At 39.1% G+C, this 21,147-nt stretch overlaps 1 protein-coding gene across 3 annotated transcripts in view; it reads left to right on the forward strand.

Moving 5' to 3' along the window:
• CTNNA3 (catenin alpha 3) overlaps positions 1-21,147 on the forward strand; it is a 954,378-nt gene that overhangs the window by 475,040 nt on the left and 458,191 nt on the right. For all 3 annotated transcript variants that reach the window (XM_070945838.1, XM_070945840.1, XM_070945839.1), the window contains 2 exons: positions 9,392-9,472; positions 15,797-15,949. In XM_070945838.1, the coding sequence (XP_070801939.1) occupies positions 9,392-9,472; positions 15,797-15,949 (234 nt within the window). The remainder of the gene's footprint in view (positions 1-9,391; positions 9,473-15,796; positions 15,950-21,147) is intronic.

Below are 21,147 nucleotides of genomic sequence, written 5' to 3' on the forward strand. Positions count from 1 at the left end.
CACTCACAGTCAGCAAGAGAGAGTTTATCCTGAGTCCGGTTCAGTAGCAAAAAGTAATCCACAAAGCAAGAGTTAGCCAAGGTCCAATCCAATATGCACAAGCCAGATTTCAGGTAATGCGATGTGACTCTCAGGATTTTAACGTTGACCGTCACAAAGCCTGAAGAGCAATCACACCCACTTTTATTCCTTGTGGGGTGTGGCTCAGTGACTCAACTCAATCTCTGGCCCTCCCACACCTCTTTCATTGCTGCGCACGCGTCTTCCTCCGACGCTGCCTGGGATTAAGCCAGGATTCATCATCCTCGCTCCCTATCTGTTGTTGTTCCGATATGCATTCCTCCTGACATATCCCAGGCTGTTCCTCTTGGCCTTCGGATGGAACCTGAAGCATTGCCAGAGAGGAGGGTCCTGGAGAGGGAGGCCTTATCAGTTCCTCCCCATCACCTTCTGAGTCCTCTTTCTCTGTTAGGACAGGCTCGGGAGTCGAGGTCACAACAGACATCTTTTACATTGCCTCAGTGATGGCGGAGAGACATCCCAAGGCATGATATGTAAATAAATAAATGAGTAATAAATAAAGTAAATAAATAAATGATAACAGTCTTCCAGTATTTATTTGTTTGTTTGTTTGTTTGTTTGTTTGTTTGTTTGTTTGTTTATTTATTTATTTATTTATTTATTTATTTATTTATTTATTTATTTATTTATTATATTTCTATACCGCCGTTCTCCCCTAGGACTCAAGGCGGTGTACAGCCAAGAAAAATATAGACACACAAACATCATAAAATTGCTAATTAAAATTATTACTTAGTTTGGCCAATTAAATAAAACCCAGAATTAGATAACATTTTAAAAAATCATTCACATATTCATATGTTTAGCCCTGCCTGTTGGAACATCAGGATCTTGAGAGCACTTCGGAAAGCACGGAGATCAGGGATATTCCGTATCTCCGGGGGCAGTTCATTCCAAAGGGTTGGAGCCCTCACAGAGAAGGCCCTCCCCCTGGGAGTCACCAGTTGGCATAATTTGACTGACGGTACCCTGAGTAGTCCCTCCCTGTGAGAACGAACTGGTCGGTGGGAAGCTATTGGTGACAAAAGACGGTCTCATAGGTACCCAGGTCCTAAGCCATGGAGCGCTTAGAGAGACTGTCACAAAGAAGAGTGTGTGTGGGGGGGTATCAATCTGTTCTCCAAAGTACATGAGGACAAGACAAGAAGTAACACGTGGAAATTCATTAAAGAGAGATCCAACCTAGAATTAAGGAGAAATTTCCTGGTAGTGAGGTCAACTATTCAATGGATTGGCTTACCTCTGGAAGTTATGGCTGCTCCATCACTTGAGGTTTTCAAAAATAGACTAGATAACTATTTTGCCCAGACTGCTTGAGCAAGCGTTTGGACTAGAAGACTTCCAATGTCCCTTCCAACCATATTATTATTGTTATAGTTATAGTTATATATTTAACCTTCAATTCGACTCACAATCTGGGACTGATAAAAATTTAACAGTTCAAGTCCTAACCAAGGACCTAAGAGCTGTTAAAATAACGTCTGAGTATATAATAGGCAGTTCTGAGTAAGGTGGTTTTTTTGCAAAGTCAGAATATTCAGGTGTTGTTGTGTTGTTGTTGTTATTCTGTCTTCTAAGTAATAACTGGGGAAAGCATCTGTATGTCCCCTGAGTATTCTTTGCACATTTTGCACTTTGTATCGTGATTCTTAGGAATTTATTTGTTGCTTGAAAAATTTGAATCATCTTTGAAAGATATTGGAGTCCTAGTGGACAGTCACTTAAATATGAGCCAGCAGCGTGCAACAGCTGCCAAAAAAGCCAACACAGTTCTAGGCTGCATAAACAGAGGGAGAGAATCAAGATCATGTGAAGTGTTAATACCACTTTATAATGCCTTGGTAAGGCCACACTTGGAATACTGAATCCAATTTTGGTCACCACGATGTAAAAAAGATGTTGAGACTCTAGAAAGAGTGCAGAGAAGAGCAACAAAGATGATTAGGGGACTGGTGGCTAAAACCTATAAAGAATAGTTGCTGGAACTGGATATGTCTAGTCTTATGAATAGAAGGACTAGGGGTGACATGATAGCAGTGTCCCAATATCTCAGGGGTTGCCACAAAGAAGAGGGAGTTGAGCTATTCTCCAAAGCACCTGAGGACAGGACAAGAAGCAATGGGTGGAAACTAATCAAGGAGAGAAGCAACCTAGAACTAAGGAGAAATTTCCTGACAGTTAGAACAATTAATCAGTGGAACAACTTGCCTTCAGAAGTTGCAAATGCACCAACACTGGAAGTTTTTAAGAAGATGTTGGATAACCATTTGTCTGAAGTGGTGTAGGGTGTCCTGCCTAAGCAGGGGGTTGGACTAGAAGACCTCGATCTCTGTTATTCTATTCTTTTCTATATTAAATGGCAAATTCATTTAATGATTGAAGTAACCTTCTCACCCACCCCTGTCTTCAAAATGTTGGTGATGGTATGAGAAGGACAGAATGCCCTGCAAGAAATAGTTTCTGTCTCTTTCTGAAGCCAATAAATCAATGTTTAATGTTCCGAAGCATTTCAAAATTCTCAGAGTCAACATTGGGACAAAAATAAATGTATGTGTCAATTAAAGTTGAGCAGTTGAGAGTGGCTAATTATAATTATTGTTGTTTCTGTGGAAAGAAGATTGCCATTTTTGCAATGTCTGTACTGTTTATTACGAAAGCTCAGTGAAACAAATAATTATTTAAATGAATATCTTTAGACTAGAAGGGTCTTTTGTGTGTTATTTTGGCTTTCTTAATGGTTTGACTCTCCACTTAATGTGTATGTTTCTTTAATGTAGAAAAGAAAGAAAAATGAAGTCCCATTTCTCAATACAAGCATTTATCTTTCACGGTGTTTTAGAAATGTTTAAGCAAAGCTACTTGTCTCATTAGGAACTCATTCTGGCTGCCAAGAGCAAGTGGTAAAGGGATGAAGCAGAAGAAGCCAGCTTGGAAGTGCAAAGCATTAGCACAAGGCTGTCTAGACAATTTTTTTTTGTTTTCTGGCTTTATTTTCATACAGTTATCTCCACTAAAGGACAAAAATTAAGAATATATGATAGATTTGGAGACTCTTGACGTGGTGGCTCAGTTGCCAAAACGCTGAGCTTGTCGATCGAAAGGTTGGCAGTTCAGCGGTTCGAATCCCAAGGGCCGCGTAACAGGGTGAGCTCCCATTACTTGTCCCAGCTTCTGTCAACCTAAAAGTTTGAAAGCACGTAAAAAATGCAAGTAGAAAAATAGGGTCCACCTTTGGTGGGAAGGTAACAGCGTTCCGTGTGCCTTTGGCATTGAGTCATGCCGGCCACATGACCACGGAACCGTCTTCAGACAGCGCTGGCTCTTCGGCTTTGAAATGAAGATGAGCACTGCCCCCTAGAGTCGGGAACGACTAGCACATATGTGCGAGGGGAACCTTTACTGTTACCTATTACTATTATTGGGTAACTCCAGAACTCCTACTGTAAATAAATTAATTAATGAATTAGTAAATGACTGACCAACCACACTCAATGTGTAGTGCTCAGTGGAATTACATCTACATGGAGGGAAGTGTGCAGTGGGGTACTGTTTTAGGTCTAGTACTCTTCAACATCTTCACAATTGATCTAGATGAGGGGATAGAAAAGGAACTCATCAAATTTGCAGATAACAGAAAGTAAATAGCCAACACTTTAGAAGATAGGATCTAGATCCAGAAGGATTTTGACCGACTTGAACATTGGGCCCTATCCAACAAAATGCAATTCAGCGATGAAAAGATTAAGATTTTACACCTAGGCAAGAAAAACCAAATGCATTGTTATAGAATAGGTGCTACCTGGCTCAACAGCAGTAACTGTGATGGGAATCTAGGAGTCCTTAAATATCAGCCAGCAGTGTGTTGCAGCTACCAAAAAAGCTAATCCAGTCCTAAATTGCATTAACAGAGGAACAGTATCAAAATCATGTGAAGCGTTAGTATTACTTTATACTGCTTTGGTAAGACCACATTTGGAATAGTGGCATGTCCAGTCTAATGAAGAGAAGGACTTGGGGTGATATGATAGTAATTTTCCAATATTTGAGGGACTGTCTCAGAGAAGAGGGGTCAACCTATTCTCCAAAGCACCTGAGAGCAGAACAAGAACTACCGTGTTTCCCCGAAAATAAGACCCTGTCTTATATTTTTTTGAACCCCGAAATAAGTGCTTGGCCTTATTTTCAGGGAGGTCTTATTATTTTGGGGCGCTTGGAGCAAGATGGGGCTCCTCTTGCCGTCTTACCTGATTTCCAGCTCTGCGTTTAAATATTTTCAGGGAAGGCTTATTTTCGGGGGGAGGCTTATTTTAGTGCATGCACTCAAAAGCCTGATTGGGCTTATTATCAGGGGATGTCTTATTTTCAGGGAAACAGGTTAACAGATGGAAACTTATCAAGGAGAGGTCTAGAACTAAGAGAAATTTCTTGACAGAACAATTAATCAGTAGAGTAGCTTGTCTTAGAAATTCTGGGTGCTCCATCACTGGAGGTTTTTAAGAAGAGATTGGACAGCCATTTGCCCAATATGGTATAGAATCTCCTGCTTGAGTAGGGGGGTCAGAGTAGAAGACCCCCCCCCAAGGTCCCTTCCAATTCTGTTATTCTGTTATTTAACAGTGACTTGGTTATTACATGAGATGTCATTAACACTGAGAGATTAAGTTTATGGTGCAAAGTGCTGATTTACTGAATTTTGTGCAGTAAATGTTATTATTTTTGGCATACAACTTTCCCAAAAGATTATTTTAAGTTAAACCGGCTCCTTGGATATGCTTAAAAATCAACAAAATATGTGCTTTTTATATATTTTAAACAACAGTTTCAGACTTAAAAATAGGTTTAGAAGTGATTTCCATTTTCCAACCGGAACTATTTTGGATTAGTTGGAGGAAATGACATACTCTACACAATAAACTCTACCTTACACCAGTGATGGGATTCAAACACTTTAACACCCAGTTCTCTGCCCTAATGACCAGCTGGGTAGGCATGGCTCGGTGGTCATGTGACCGTGTGGGCATGGCCAACTCAACATCACTCACGTCAATAGGCACTTCGCCTTAGTTGTAATAAGGGTTAACCAGAGAGGCAGTTTCTGTAAGCAGGACAATAAAGATTAGGCTAGAAACAACACCAGAATGTTTCCTTCCTGCCTCCCTTACAGGATTAGCCCTGTAAAGTGGAAAAAAACAAAATAAGATTTCTTCCAACAACCGGTTCTCCGAACTGTTTAGAAAGTTAACAACCGGTTCTCCCCAATAGGTGTGAACTGGCTGAATACCACCATTGCCTTACACCCAATTGTGTCTCTACTGACATACAAACTAGCAAATATCCTGCAGAGGAAACCCAGACACCTGCTTGACAACTCAACCCACTCAATAAACTCCCCAGAACAATTTCTCCAATGCATCAAACACACCAAAATCAACAAGGAAGAAATTATGGTCTCCTTCAATGTCACCGCTCTCTTCACCTTGATTGACATCGATCTGCTTTTTTATTACCCTTAAGTGTTACTAATTTTTAACGTTGTTACTAAGAAAAAGAAATGCTGTCTGTCAGGAAGAGAAAAGAGTACAGATAGCCCTCAACTTATGACCTTTTATACAGCAACCGTTTGAAATCATGACTGGTCTGAGCCATGGAACATACGATCTGTACCCAAAGTTACAGCCACTGTAGCACACCGAAGGTCACAGGAATAAAATTGTTTGACAACAAGCACCACAGTTTATGACCATAATTCCAGGTTCAATTCTGGTCATAAGTTGAGGACTATCTGCATCAAAAGAGCATGGAGCTACAGATTTAGCTGCTTATTTATTTATTTATTTATTTATTTATTTATTTATTTATTTATTTATTTATATTTAAATTTATATACCGTCCTTCTCCCGAAGGACTCAGGGCGGTGAACAGCCAAAGGTAAAAAACATAGAATACAAAAATTTAAAAGCAATTTAAAATATATTAAACAATTTGGCCCAACAATTAAAATACCCCATTTAAAATTCAAATTCAAATTAAACAATTAGAGAAGTTAGGCCAGCCCGGCTTTTTGAAATAAAAAAGTCTTGAGGGCCCGGTGGAAAGGACGTAAATCTGGAATCGTCCGTATCTCCGTGGGAAGCTCATTCCAGAGGGCAGGGGGACAGCTTTCTGTCCCCCTGGGGGTTACCAGTTGACATTGTTTGACCGACGGCACCCCGAGGAGCCCCTCTCTGTGGGAGCGTACTGGCCGGTGGGAGGCTCTCGGTAGCAGAAGGTGGTCTCGTAGATATCCAGGTCCTAAGCCATGGAGTGCTCTAAAGGTGGTCACCAACACCTTGAATCGCACCCAGAGGACCACTGGAAGCCAGTGCAGCTCGCGCAGGAGAGGTGTTACATGGGAGCACCATGACGCTTCCATAATCACCCGTGCGGCCGCATTCTGGACCAGTTGGAGCCTCCGGGTGCTTTTCAAGGGGAACCCCATGTAGAGAGCATTACAGTAGTCCAGGCGGGAAGTGATGAGGGCATGAGTGACCGTGCGTAAGGAGTCCCGATCCAGAAAGGGACGCAACTGATGAATCAGGCGAACCTGATAGAAAGCCCCCCTGGCCTTTTGAGGAGGGTGTATGGAAATTGAATTGAATTGAATATCGATTGTTAAAGTATGGAAGGAATTGGTGCCTCAGATGTGACTGCAGCATAAGGTTGCATGAAAAACGCAGAGAGAGCGTAAGAGTATTTTGTCCATTGATTTACAGCATTTGTGATGGTTTTGAATTGGTTGAAAAGCCAATATTAATGCCCATTCACAAACCATAGGCTGGTTGTGATTTTATGAAGAACGCGGATTTGAAAGACATTGCAGTAATCCTTGTAAAACTCCAGGAGTCATTAAATTTTTGAAATGGCCATTCTTATTGACTGTCTGAGGAAAATTAAGTTTTAAAGCCAGCAAATGAAGATTTCAGACCCCAGTGAACAGTCTGAATGAACAAGAGTGGTTAGTCACAGGATTTGACAGCTTATGTCATTGTTCTTTATCAGTTGCTTTTGCTTTTACATGACAAATGGCTCCTTCCTTGGACTGTACTGTTCTCTTTATGCAGCACCATTTCTCCTCATCTTTTGTGTGTGCTTATTTAGATTTTAGATTTAGATTTTATTTGATTTATATACCGCCCTACTCCTGAAGAACTCAGGGCAGTGAACAGCCACAGATAAAACACATAGATACAAAATTTAAAAGCAAAATAAAACCGAATTAAACAATTTTGGCCCAAGACAGATTTAAAACACCCCAATAATTTAAAACAGATTAAAATTTACATTTCAAAAAAGGGAAAAAGGGAAAAGATTAGGCCAGGCCAGCCTGATGGAATAAAAAGTCTTATGCGTGCCTCCCTTAGGGGAAGCATATGATTACACCGATCCTTTAATGCTGCTTTCCCTAAATTGATGCCCTCCGGAACCCATAATTTTCACCTAACATGTCCTTTTGCAAAGTTAAAATCTTACATATCTGAAGAGGGCCGGATTGAGGAAAGCAGGTTTAGAAGATTCTCCACACGAGGCATTCCTTTAGAAACTCAGATAAGGCGAGGTACCGTTGCTTCCATATTGCTTTCATTATGGATATTTTCACACTATTAAGTGCTAATGTGCTCAAGCTGACTTCGTCTGCTGACACATCTTGGGAATTTACTAGACCATGTAATCGGGTGCAGAAGTGTAAACCATAAAAGAGCTAGATAAAATTTAATTTCATTAAATAGTAAAGGATGAATTTCCTCTATAAATCCAAATCGTTAAGACCAAACCGTGTTAAATGTAATACCTTTGGTTAAATTAAGGTGAGGCCAATTCCTTTTTGTTCAATAACATTTAAGCAGAGGAGCCTTTTACTGCTTGACTGTCCCAGCATCACTGAAGCACTTTGTGTTGGTCCTCATTTACTGTAGATGGGTTGCCCAGTTTGCTGTTCCTTTTTAAACTATTTTCATCAAGGCCACCATAGAGATCTAGTAGCATACTTGGGCTATCCTACAGTATTGTGTGTGTGTGTGTGTATGTACATTTCTGCAGTTCTACAACATTCCAAACAATGAGTTTGTAAAAGTTCAGCAACACAATATCTGCTTATGATTATATTTAAGCTACTCTATTTATGGCACTTCAACGAAACCTTATTTTGTGTTCTCATTCTTCAGGCATTTAATTCATATTAATCATTTCTTCATATTGAAGTCCCCATTGAAATCTAGATTCTGCGGAAGCCTAGATTTTTTTCCTTTCCTTTCCTTTCCTTTCCTTTCCTTTCCTTTCCTTTCCTTTCCTTTCCTTTCCTTTCCTCTCCTCTCCTCTCCTCTCCTCTCCTCTCCTCTCCTCTCCTCTTCTCTTCTCTTCTCTCCTCTCCTCTATCCAAAAAAGATTGCAATGTGGTCTTCATATCTGTCATTAAAATAGTAGAAGCAAAATTCCTAGCACTTAACTAGTTGAAACGTATGAGAGTCAAAAGATATCTCTTTACTTCCTGAGATCCAAGTTACATAAGCATCCATCTAAATATGTATTGTTCGTGTGGAAAATGTTCAATATGCGGTAAAGCATGGGAAGAAGATCGAGAAATAAAGAAATATGAAAATAGTGTAAATTTAGTTCCATGGCTGCATAATTTTTCTACATGGAACATTGTGTATGACATGAAAGCTAGCTACAAATTAATATGCTTTATCTATTACTCTACTTGTATTATATTATCCCCTGCCTCAGTGGTGAAATCCAAATTTTTTTACTACTGGTTCTGTGGGCGTGGCTTGGTGGGCATGGTGTGGCTTGGTGGGTGTGGCTTGGGTGTGGTAGGGGAAGGATACTGCAAAATCTCCATTCCCACCCCACTCCAGGGGAAGGATACTGCAAAATCCCCATTCCCTCCCCACTCTTATGGAAAGGCTATTGCAAAATCTCCATTCCCACCCAACTCTGGGGCCAGCCAGAGGTGGTATTTGCTGGTTCTCCGAACTACTCAAAATTTCCGCTACCGGTTCTCCAGAACCTGTCAGAACTTGCTGGATTTCACCCCTGCCCTGCCTCATTTAATGTAGAGAATAGCTCACAGGGTCAAATAAACCTTTTTTTGGGGGTGGGGTAAGGGTGATTTAATCAGGCACTTTTGAAATCAAAAATATAATCAGGTTGCTCAAACTATTCTAAAGTGTAATTAATAGTTTAGCTTTAAAAGAGTTCAGTGACAGCATGAAATGTGTTAAATACCCCAATTTTATTAGTGTTCCCAATGAGCTTTACTTTTTTCTTCCAGGCTGACAAGAAGGAAAGAGGGAATGCCTTGAATGCAGCAATAGATAATATGTGCAAGAAAACAAGAGATCTCCGCAGACAGGTAATCTCCCCAGGGACAAAGCGTGTTACATATCTGCAATTAGGTAGAATTAACTCCATGGATGAGGGTGTTAAACAATTACTCACAATATTGAAAAAAAGAACAGTGATATTTAAGCCAAAGAGCTACAAATTTAGATATCATTTCTGCAGCTTTGTCAGGTGGATTAATAACAAAGGGCAATCCCCAGGTATTAATTATTAACTTGGATTTTTCACTCTTAAATATGAAATTGGAAAATAGGTTACTACAACATGCTGCACAACAATATATGTATACATTTTGAAAGAATGGAAAATATTTATTATACTTTTTTTAAAAAAATGCTTTTCATTCCTTACATATCAGAACCCTTAAAGTTCTTGAACAATTAGTTTTCTTTAGTCAGCTGAAATAGATTTGAAATATTAGATGTGTTCTACATCTAATATAAGATGATATATTAGCATCCCATGGTGAGCACCCCTACAGCACGACATCATGTATGAGAGGCACCCTCAGAAAGTCAAATGCTTGGCTTTTGCCTACATGCAGGAAATTAAAGAGGCATTCTGACTCATGGAATATCCTTTGAGGGTATCTTTTCCCTTTAACATCATTTTGAAAGCATTTTGTTGTTTGCTTTTATTGTATTAGCATTTTCATATCTGCTGCTAAGAAGCAGGAAATAAATATTTCACAGTGAATAATTTAACCCAATTGCATTAGGATTAGCTTTATTTAAAGGCTGTTTTTCCTGATACAACCACTCCACGGAGATTGCTTGCTCTCAGGGTTCCAAAGAACACCCTCAACAAAATAAAGCTCTGAGGCCTGAGGTTCCTCAAAGTTCCAATTTATAAGAGATGTCATGTTGGCACATCTGGGAAAACCCGAATCTGAAAGTTTCCAGGTTTTCCCCACCCAGCTAAGAGTTCACAGCTCTGCCTCACCCCCAGTGGTGAAATCTAAAATTTGTTACTACCGGTTCTGCGGGCGTGGCTTGGTGGGGGTGGGGGGTAATGTGACTGGGTGGGCATGGCCAATTTTTTTTTTTACTTTTAAAACCATTTTTTCTACAACGTCTTCGGCGAAGAGGTTGTAAAAAAATGCTTTCAAAAGGCTCTGACAATCCCAGCTGAGTTGCTTGATCGGCAGAGACTTTTTTTCTTTTAAATGCCTCTGACGATCAGGCAACTCAGCTTGGATCATCAGAGGCATTTAAAAGAAAAAGGGTTTTTTTTTCTTTTAAATGCCTCTGGCGATCAGGTAACTCAACTTGGATCGTCAGAGGCATTTAAAAGAAAAAAAAAACCTTTTTTTTCTTTAAATGCCTCTGACGATCCAAGCTGAGTTGCCTGATCGTTAGAGGCATTTAAAAGAAAAAAAATCTCTGCCGATCAGGCAACTCAGCTTGGATCGTCTGAGGCATTTGATGATCCCAGCTGAGCCGCGTGATCATCAGAGGCTTTTTTTTTTACTTTTAAAAGCATTTTTTTGGCCGAAGAGGTTGTAGAAAAAATGCTTTTAAAAGTAAAAAAAAAAAAAGCCTCTGATGATTTGCAGTTCACCTGGGCATGGGGGGGTGGGCAGGGATTTTTGCTACTGGTTCTCCGAACCACCCGCCTCCATCACTACTGGATCGGGCGATCTGGTTCGAACCGGGAGCATTTCACCCCTGCCCACACCCACAAATTCATCACATTGTCCAATCAACTCTTCACACTCCACTGGATACAATCTTCAGGCAGTCTCCATCAGACGCAGGCAAAAGTCCTTGAATACGGAATATTGTTATGACTAACTTTCTATCACTCCAACAACAACCCCCTCCCAACTTCCCCAGCTAAAATATGTGGCAGTTTAGAAGCAAAAAGAAAATTGTCTTCCAAAACTGACACTTGGACTTTTTTCTATGGGTTGGATGTTGTCAATTATTACCTTGTCACTCACCAAACAGATCACACTGCCTTTCAACCTAGCAGTAGCAAAAACATACCACAAAATGATTTATGGGTCTCCCGCTGGCGGAGTAACTTGCTGGATTAACTTTCCAGCAGTTTTGATACAAAGCAATGTCCAAATACCAAAACCTTTCTGTTGGGTTGATTTTCATTCTCAGGAACTAAGTAAACAGGGAAATTGTTTGATTGTGCTAAGAAATTGTTTTGGGCTGGCCTGGTATCAAATAGTGATTTGCACAATATTTAGCATCCGTGAGTACATGTTCATATATATGGATGGAGAAACTCAACTATTAGATTTGAACAAAATTCCCTGCCAAAATTGCTGAATAAGTCTATCTATCACACTATCACACTATCTAACAAAATGAAATTCAATGGTGAAAAAAGTAAGGCTCTACATTTAGGCAAAAAAAAACCCCAAAATGCACTGGTACAGCATATGTGGTACTTTGCTCAATAGTAGTAACTGTGAGAGGGATCTTGGAGTCCTAGTGGACAACCATTTAAATATGAGCCAGCAGTGTGCAGCAGCTGCCAAAAAAGCCAACACAGTTCTAGGCTGCATAAAGAGAGGGATAGAATCAAGATCATGTGAAGTGTTCACACCACTTTATAATGCCTTGGTAAGGCCACACTTGGGAGTATTGCATCCAGTCTTGGTTGCCATAATATATTTTTTTTTAATTTGATTTATATGCCACCCTTCTCTGGAGACTCAGGGCGGCTTACAATGCGTTAAGCAATAGCCTTCATACTTTTGTATATTTATACAAAGTCAGCTTATTGCCCCCACAAACTGGGTCATTCTCATTTTACCTGCCTTAGAAAGGATGGAAGGCTGAGTCAACCTTGAGCCTGGTGAGATTCGAACTTACAGTAATTGCAGACAGCTGGTGTTAATCACAATGTTTTTAGTCTGCTGAGCCACCAGGCCCGGTGATATAAAATATAAAAAAGATGTTGAGACTCTAGAAGAGCAACAAAGATGATTAGGGGACTGGAGGCTAAAACATATGAAGAACGGTTGCAGGAACTGGGTATGTCTAGTTTGATGAAAAGAAGGACTAGGGGAGACATGATAGCAGTGTTCCAATGTCTCAGGGGCTGCCACAAAGCAGAGAGAGTCAAGCTATTCTCCAAAGCACCTGAGGTGCCACAAAGAAGAGGGAATCAAGCTATTCTCCAAAGCACCTGAGGGTAGGACAAGAAGCAATGGGTGGAAACTAATCAAGGAGAGAAACAACCTAGAACCAAGGAGAAATTTCCTGACAGTTAGAACAATTAATCAATGGAACAACTTGCCTCCAGAAGTTGTGAATGCTCCAACACTGGAAGTTGTTGATAACCATTTGTCTGTGGTGGTGTAGGGTGTCCTGCCTAAGCAGGAGGTTGGACTAGAAGACCTCCAAGGTCCCTTCCAACTCTGTTATTCTATTCTATTCTATTCTATTCTATTCTATTCTATTCTATTCTATTCTATTCTATTCTATTCTATTCTATTCTATTCTATCCTGACATTTTTCTGGGCAACCTCCCACAATCCGGAGGGAGATTGGTGGCGGTCTGATTACTGCCACTATCATTTTATTTAAAGAGAAATTTCTTTTGGCATCTTTATCTCATAGGAGGCTAATGGGTCTGTCTTATCCTTGGGTAGGTGACAGAGAGGACACGATGAGTGGCGAACTAAGTTCCATTTTCAAAATGCGACTACAGATTTCAAAGGAGATTTAAGTGCTGTATTGTGTCGATGAAGATTTGGCAAGCCCATTGAGAATAGAAGACAAAAAAGAAAAAGGAAATGTCATTTTTTTAGCTTATCTCCTCTGGCATAAACATACATACTGACACAAGCACAATTCAAATAGAACAAATTAGTACTAATGATACAAAAAAGACAAAAAGAGGTGTGGCTGTCTGTTCCTGATCTTCATCTATCTCTGCATCTCTGCAGATGGCCATTTCCTTCTTGCTTCCCTGATTTTCTACTCAAGATTAAGGCGAATTTCTTACTTAATAGATGATTTCTTACCTGGAGAGATGCTATTTAACGAAGATGGGAAGCGAATAGAAATGATTTTTTTTCGCCTTTAGGAAAGTTTTCCTCCAGAAATGTTTTGGGAAGAAAAGGCTCACATATGAACAAATACGGACCCTGATTTCTTATTACACTAGGACAGGGGTCAGCAACCTGCGGCTCTGGAGCCGCATGTGGCTCTTTCAACCCTCTGCTGTGGCTCCCTGTTGCTGCCACAATTTTGAGAGGAACTTCCGGTTATGGGGAGGAAAAGCAAGGCGCACCAGGAAGAGACTTTATGGCAAGAGGCAGGTTTTCCAGTCACAATTGATAGGGCTTTCTGTTAGGACTGGTGGAGGAAAAAGGATGCTGCATTAGGAGGTGACTCTGTGGTGCGGGGAATCGTACTTCTGGTCGGCTCCAGAATTGAACGGAGGGCTTCTGGTTAAGACCGTTGTGGCTCTTTGAGTTTTTAAGATTGCCGACTCCTGCACTAGGAAATCTGAATCTATTAACCAACTTCTCTGTTAACCAACAGAGGGATAGAATCAAGATCACATGAAGTGTTAATACCACTTTATAAGGCCTTGGTAAGGCCACACTTGGAATACTGCATTCAGTTTTGGTCACCACGATGTAAAAAAGATGTTGAGACTCTAGAAAGGGTCCAGAGAAGAGCAACAAAGATGATTAGGGGACTGGAGGCTAAAACATATGAAGAACAGTTGCAGGAACTGGATATGTCTAGTTTAATGAAAAGAAGGACCAGGGGTGACATGATAGCAGTATTCCACTATCTCAGAGGTTGGCACAAAGAAGAGGGAGTCAAGCTTTTTTCCAAAGTACCTGAGGGCAGGACAAGAAGCAATGGGTAGAAACTAATCAAGAAGAGAAGCAACTTAGAACTAAGGAGAAATTTCCTGACAGTTAGAAGAATTAATCAGTGGAACAACTTGCCTCCAGAAGTTGTGAATGTTCCAACACTGGAAGTTTTTAAGAAGATGTTGTCTGAAGTGGTGTAGGGTTTCCTGCCTAAACAGGGGGTTGGACTAGAAGACCTCCAAGGTCCCTTCCAACTCTGTTATTCTATTCTATTCTAATCCTGGCATCTGAGAGGGAGACAATCAGTAGTCCTAGTTTGGATATCAGTCTATTTTTTTCCACCTAATAAATTTCTGATTACTTTAAACTGTTATTGACTGCAGCAATTGAAAAACAGTTAAGTAGCATACACTAGTAAGATGATCATTTTTCAATAAACATTTTGGGTGAGTGTGCTACAAACTGGATAATAACTGTTGAAGAAGAAATCTATTTGAAATTAGAGAACAAGAAGATAAACAATATTATAAGATATGGGATTTATTTTAACAATGGTTAGATAAAAAATATGGAAATGAAATATGATAGAGATTTTTATAATACAAGAATTGTAGAACTATATAAAATATAATATGAAGATGTATTATTATTGGATCGATTCAGGATGATGAAATGAATGTTATAATATAAATTAACTCAAATCTTAGAATATTTTGTACAAAATGAGGGAAGAATAGCTATAGTCAAATAAAGAATCAATGAGGACTATAATACATAGATATATATTAGATCGATAATACGAGAATTTAGGCAAATTCTAAATTATGAATATGGTGAAGACGCACAAAAGATTTGTAACCAACTGACACACTGTGTATAATTGAAGATGTTTTTATGTTTTTATGTATGTTTGTTTAAAAATAAAAATAAAATTTCCCCCCCCCCCCCCCCAAAAAAAGAAGAAGAAATCTATTTTCCATTTGATAATGGAATTAACTCTCTGGGGGTGAGATATAAAAGGACTGTATACAGGTAATCTTCAACTTGCAACAGTTTGTTTAGTGACTGTTTGAAGTTACAACGGCACTGAAAAAGTGACTTATAACCAGTTTTCATACTTATGACCGTTGCGGGCATCCCCATGTTCACATGATCAAAATTCAGCCACTTGGCAACTGACTCATATTTATGACAGTTGCAATATCCTGAAATAATGTGATCACTTTTTGCAACCTTCTGAGAAGCAAAGTCAATGGGGAAGCTAGATTCACTTAACAACTATGCTACTAACTTAACAACTGCAGTGATTTCACTTAACAACTGTGGCAAAAAAAAGATTGTAAAATGGAGCAATGTACTTACCTGTATGACTTGGGATGTAGATTGCTCCTCCCCTGACCTAAAACTGTTGGACAATAATTTGCTCCATAGTGTTAAAGGTTGTACTCATTTGTGGATTTTAGATTGCACTTATCTGAAAATGCTAAGGTAATATGTAAAGATGGTTTTTATTGATAATGGTTTGGGTTTTTTTTGCAGCTTCGCAAAGCAATAATTGATCATATCTCGGACTCCTTCATGGACACCACTGTGCCACTTCTAGTGCTCACTGAAGCTGCTAAAAGTGGGCATGAAAAAGAAATCAAAGAATACGCTGCAATATTTACAGAGCATACACAGAGACTTATTGAGGTGAGGCTTGTAGAAATACTCTATATTATACACCATGCAATGAATTAGGGTTTATACATATAATATATTTGTTTTTTCTTAGCAGGATTTATTGGTTTCTATGTTTTGGTATTGACTGATTTCACTTCACCCAGAAGTTGTTATAGTTCTTGTTTTAGCATTCTGCTACTTTTGTTGTTTTGTCTCATTTGAACCATATACTATAGTTCAGTTGTCATTATGAGTTATTTACTACCTAAAGGCTATCAAATTACTGTAGCTGATTCCTAAATCCTTTTCCTCAAGGGGAATGGCCAGAATTAGACAGATTCCAAAAATTCAGCATTCATATTGTTTCTTGATGGAATCCTGATATCTATCTATATAGAAAGGCCCAAACTGAAAGTAGGACTCCCATGCAGTGATGAAATGCTCCAAAGTCTTCTACTGGTTTGCTGCGTGTGCTTGTGTGGTGCGTGCCAAACGCACGCTTCACGCACATGCGCACCGCAGGCGCTACTATGCAGTGCTGAAAAAGCAGGCTTAAGAAGCCTTTTCCAAGGTAAGTAGAACAGCGAAGGGGGGGGGACAGCTGTGCCACGTGATTTAGATTCGCTAGAAAGTAGGATTTTCTGCTTTCTAGTGAATATAAATCGCGGGGCACAGCTGATCGCCGGAAATACCGGTTCGTCTGAATAGGTAGCATTTTTTTTACTACCGGTTCAGGCGAACTGGTAGCTTTTATTACTACCAGTTTGGGCGAACCGGTCTGAACCAGTAGCATTTCACCCCTGCTCCCATGAAAAATCATTTTATCAAGACTTCTTAATTCAAATTAATTCCAGTTAATTTATTGCCTGATCCGCAGTGGTCTATTCCATTCAACGCTGGTCAAAAGAAAGAACTGTTGAGCTTTTCAATACACCTCACCATTTTCTTTACAATGGTGGCCAAAGCATTTCTGACAAAATTCTTTGGTACTAAAAGCACTTCTTCTGAGCAATTAAGATACCCGATTGTTCCTTTCCCCATTCCATTCTGAACTTCAAAAACTGATTTGCATCTATAGAATTATTTATGGCTGGATGGAAAATATACCAAAGTATATAATTTCATGTGAGGCATACATCTGATTTTGCTTAGAGAATGCAAGTGTCAAATTACATTGGAAAGAACATTGCAATGCTATTTTACTTTAATATTAATTATTGTATATAGTTTTTCTGTTGTTCGCACAATCAGTATAGAATACTTGTTTGAGGAGTTGAAGAGTATGATGATATTTTTATGTTCATGTGTATGTGTGCAGAAAAGTAATTCAAATAATCTTGATTTTAATTCAAGAAAATACTTTTCTTCTGGTATTCATCAGCTCTTTATTAGCATCCATGTCTTTTTTACTGTACAAGCTGCTTTATGTTAATTATCTTTTCAATAGTACGATATCTGGATATCTGAGCGATTTTGGAATATGTAACACTGCATTAAACAGGAAAAGAAAAGGAATTATTCAGTTGACTTAAAATAAATGACATTATTATAGAGGTGATGTCTATGCATGTAAATGAAGAATTCTGCTTTTGAAACATGGTTCATAATCATTAAATACTTTCTGGCTTGTGAGGAGAAAATTTGCAAACAGGGTGTTCTGTAAACAGAACTTTTTTTTTTTGGTTTTATTTCTCCTCAAACTGGTTCCTCAGGGACATTAGGTTAGGAATTCTTACCAATAGAAAATAATATACGTAGTGCAATTCTTATCACTTCCTGGTAGCACTGAATTATGGTGGTTGGTCCAAACAATCAGGAGAATACTAAAATAGTTTATATCATGACATAGATAAGTATAAACAACCTATGTTCACTAGCCATGGTCATCCCTAGTTGAAAATTACAGACCGATCTCTTTATGTTGCGTCACCTGCAAAGTCATGGAATCAATCATAAACCAACACTTAGAGACAAACAACCTACTCTCTAACAAACAATTTGATTTCAGGAAAAATTTGTCCTATAATCTGCAACTCCTACATTGCAAAACCATATGGACTACACAACTCGACCAAGGCAAAGCAATAGACCCAATTTACATAGACTTCTGTAAAGCCTTTGATTCAGTGGTACAGAACAAACTACTTCTAAAACTAAAATCTTATGGCATTTCCGGATCCTTGCATAAGTGGATAGCTGCATTCCTATCAAACAGACAACAAGTAGTCAAAATAGGGAGCGCCCTATCAAACCCTGAACCTGTTAACAGTGGTGTCCCCCAAGGCAACGTTTTAGGACCCATACTCTTTATATTTTACATAAATGACCTTTGCGATAATAATATAAGTGTTTTTCCAACTTTTAAGATGTGTGGACTTCAGCTCCCAAAGTCTGGGAAATTCTAGGAGTTGAACTTCATACATCTTAAAATTGCCAAATTTGAAAAACACCGACTTATTAAATTATATTTTAATAGGGTTATCATTCTTGGGTTGCAGTATTTGGAATGGCCACTAGAAGGTAGGAAATGGTATTTTAAAAATGTCTTTGTTGCCATCTCCTGACTGCCTAGATTTCTGCAGTCGTAATTTTGATGGTATGTGTTTTAATGATGAAATTCTCAGCAACAGTCTGGTTGAATTATATGGCTGCAGATGCCGCCAAGCTGCCACTTGAAATAGCATGAGTTATTTTTTTTTTTAAAAAAAAACCATAGATGTGTTACCCTTGCCCACATCATTTTCAAAATGAGGTTTTTAAAGTCTGGGAAATTGTTCAAAATTGATGCACTGCTTCAGACTGTGTATTTGTTAATGTGTGTCCTGGTCTTCAGCCTAAGCTTGTTAATTTTTTCCAGAAAAAAAAAAAAATCAGAGCCAACTATGGAAATGCTTTACTAAGTTGCAAGCAAAGTGATCTAATCTGAGTAAATATGGATGAAAATAAAAGTGGACCAACCAGACCTAACAAATTAAAGGTTGTGTAAGAAACTAAGATAGAGGGCAAGTACAGGATACATTTTTTGTTGCTACATAAATCTGGACTAGGGGTGGGTTCTACTTACCTTTACTACCGGTTCGCAACGAGATTGCACATGCGCAGATCGCTGATGATGACATCCAGGGGCCTCCCACCGGTTTTACTACTGGTCCGAACTGGGGGCAACCCACCATTGATCTGGACTGAATAGAGAAATGAGATTCATCTTATTTATATTTAGGAACTCTGCGCAACTCTATTTGTATCCTAGTATTGTGTTATGAGTAAAGAAAAAGAGATTTTTTAAATGGTTTTTTTTATTTTGTCGAGTACATATTAGAGAATATATATATGTATAAGCATGAATTGAATACATAAAATGAATACAATTAAAGGGAACATTAGGACAGGGACGGTAGGCACGCTGGTGCTCTTATGCACGCCCCTTACAGACCTCTTAGGAATGGGGTGAGGTCAACAGTAGACAGTCTAAGGTCAAAATTTGGGGGGTTTTGGGATGAGACCACAGAGTCTGGTACTGCATTCCAGGCATTAACAACTCTGTTAATTTCATAACTCCGCATGAGAAATACAAATGAAAGGGAAAAATCATGAAAAATGAGGTTATCCAGTACTGATGGTGACCTTTGTAAACTCTCTTCCATAGAGTTCCTCAAACAGCCAAGACAGCTTATGATAAGAAGGCCTGAAACATTTGACTTTAGTGTTTTCAGTTCAAGTACAACTGTATGCATTGTACAAAAGTCTTTAATTGACTTGGAGCTCATAAACAATGAACTTTTGTCTATGTCTGAAAAGTTGGTTTTAAATTATGCACCCTAAAAATGAACTTTACTGCAAGACCACGTGAATAAAAAGAAGCATTATAAGAAGCATTAGAAGCATTATAAACTTCAACCAAGCATAAACAGCTGTATCCCATATTTTCTTTGAAAATTTTGAAGTTTGTCCTTCTTTTCTTCTTTTTGATGAAAATGCATTTACATTTTCTTTAATGGTAGGTTATAAATAGGAAACTAGCACTTTAGCAAACGTTGCCACCCATGTATCTTCTTGAACATCTGCATTTTCTGCTTTCGGTTTTAGCGCATGTTTATTTGTTCATTTTATCAATTTATTTGTTCACTTAATCTTTTATTTCTGTTTTCCTGCTTCAAGTATGATTAGGAAGATACTATAACTGCTGCTACTGCAATTACTGACTTATCTGTTGCATACATTATAAAATTATAAATAATACTCATTTGCATTTATTGGACGTAGATGCTTACTGTTAATTTTCTTGCAAAACCTAACCTTTATGCAACCTTTCCATAATGGGTAGAATACTGGCAAATGCACTGTGAATACATTTGTCACAGTGGTGAGTTTCACAAATTCTTACTACTGGTTCACACTAATAAAGTTCAGACTTTATTAGAACAGCTGAGAATTAACTCATTCTCAGAGTAGTCCAAACTAATTCAAAACAAATTCTTCCTAACACAATTCTTCAGCCTTATCACCAACCTTGGTCTACTTAGGCAACCTGCCAAAGGCTTTTCTTGGCAAAAGTTCAGAAACAGAAGATGCCGACAAGAAATAAATGCAGCAAGACAAGAAACAAATCTATCAACGTTGTTTTCTGACAAAGAGCCCAAGAGCCGTTGCTAGTCTTTAAAGACTTATGGGAGGGGCCAATCATCTCTTGGCCTTACTCCCGAGTCGTCCTTTTTGCTTTAGCTGCTCTTGCCTTCTGGCAGCTCTTCTCATGCGTGCACTAGGAACAGGCTCCTCCTATTCCTCTGCCTCTCTGCTGTCAGCCTCTGGAGCCTACGGAGTCCACACATCACTCCCAGATGGCCCTGGCCCCATCTCTGCCTCCGATGCAGAGCCCTCATCCGGGCCTTCCCCTGACTCCAGGACTGGCCCATTGTCCTCCCCAGCCTCCTCACTGTCCGATTCTGCTGCCAGCTCTGCAGGCTGCTGGCGGACCACAACAATTACGCCGCAGTAGCCGCTACCAGTTCCCCTGAACTGATATGAACGAGCTGAATACCACCTCTGATTTGTCCTCTTTCATGGTTAGTAAATATTATTCAGGATCTATGGGAAGAAAAAAAATCCTTAATGATAAAGGCATTGGGAACATCATAATTGGTTAGTGCCTTTCCTTAAGCGCGTCTACTACAAGAAAGTAGCTAATTCAGGAATTTGCCATTTGGAGACCTCTTGCCAGATAGGTAGAT

This window comes from Pituophis catenifer, unplaced genomic scaffold (assembly GCF_029215685.1).
Source record: "Pituophis catenifer annectens isolate HBS135680 unplaced genomic scaffold, rPitCat1.0.hap2 SCAF_6, whole genome shotgun sequence".
Lineage (NCBI taxonomy): Eukaryota > Metazoa > Chordata > Lepidosauria > Squamata > Colubridae > Pituophis > Pituophis catenifer.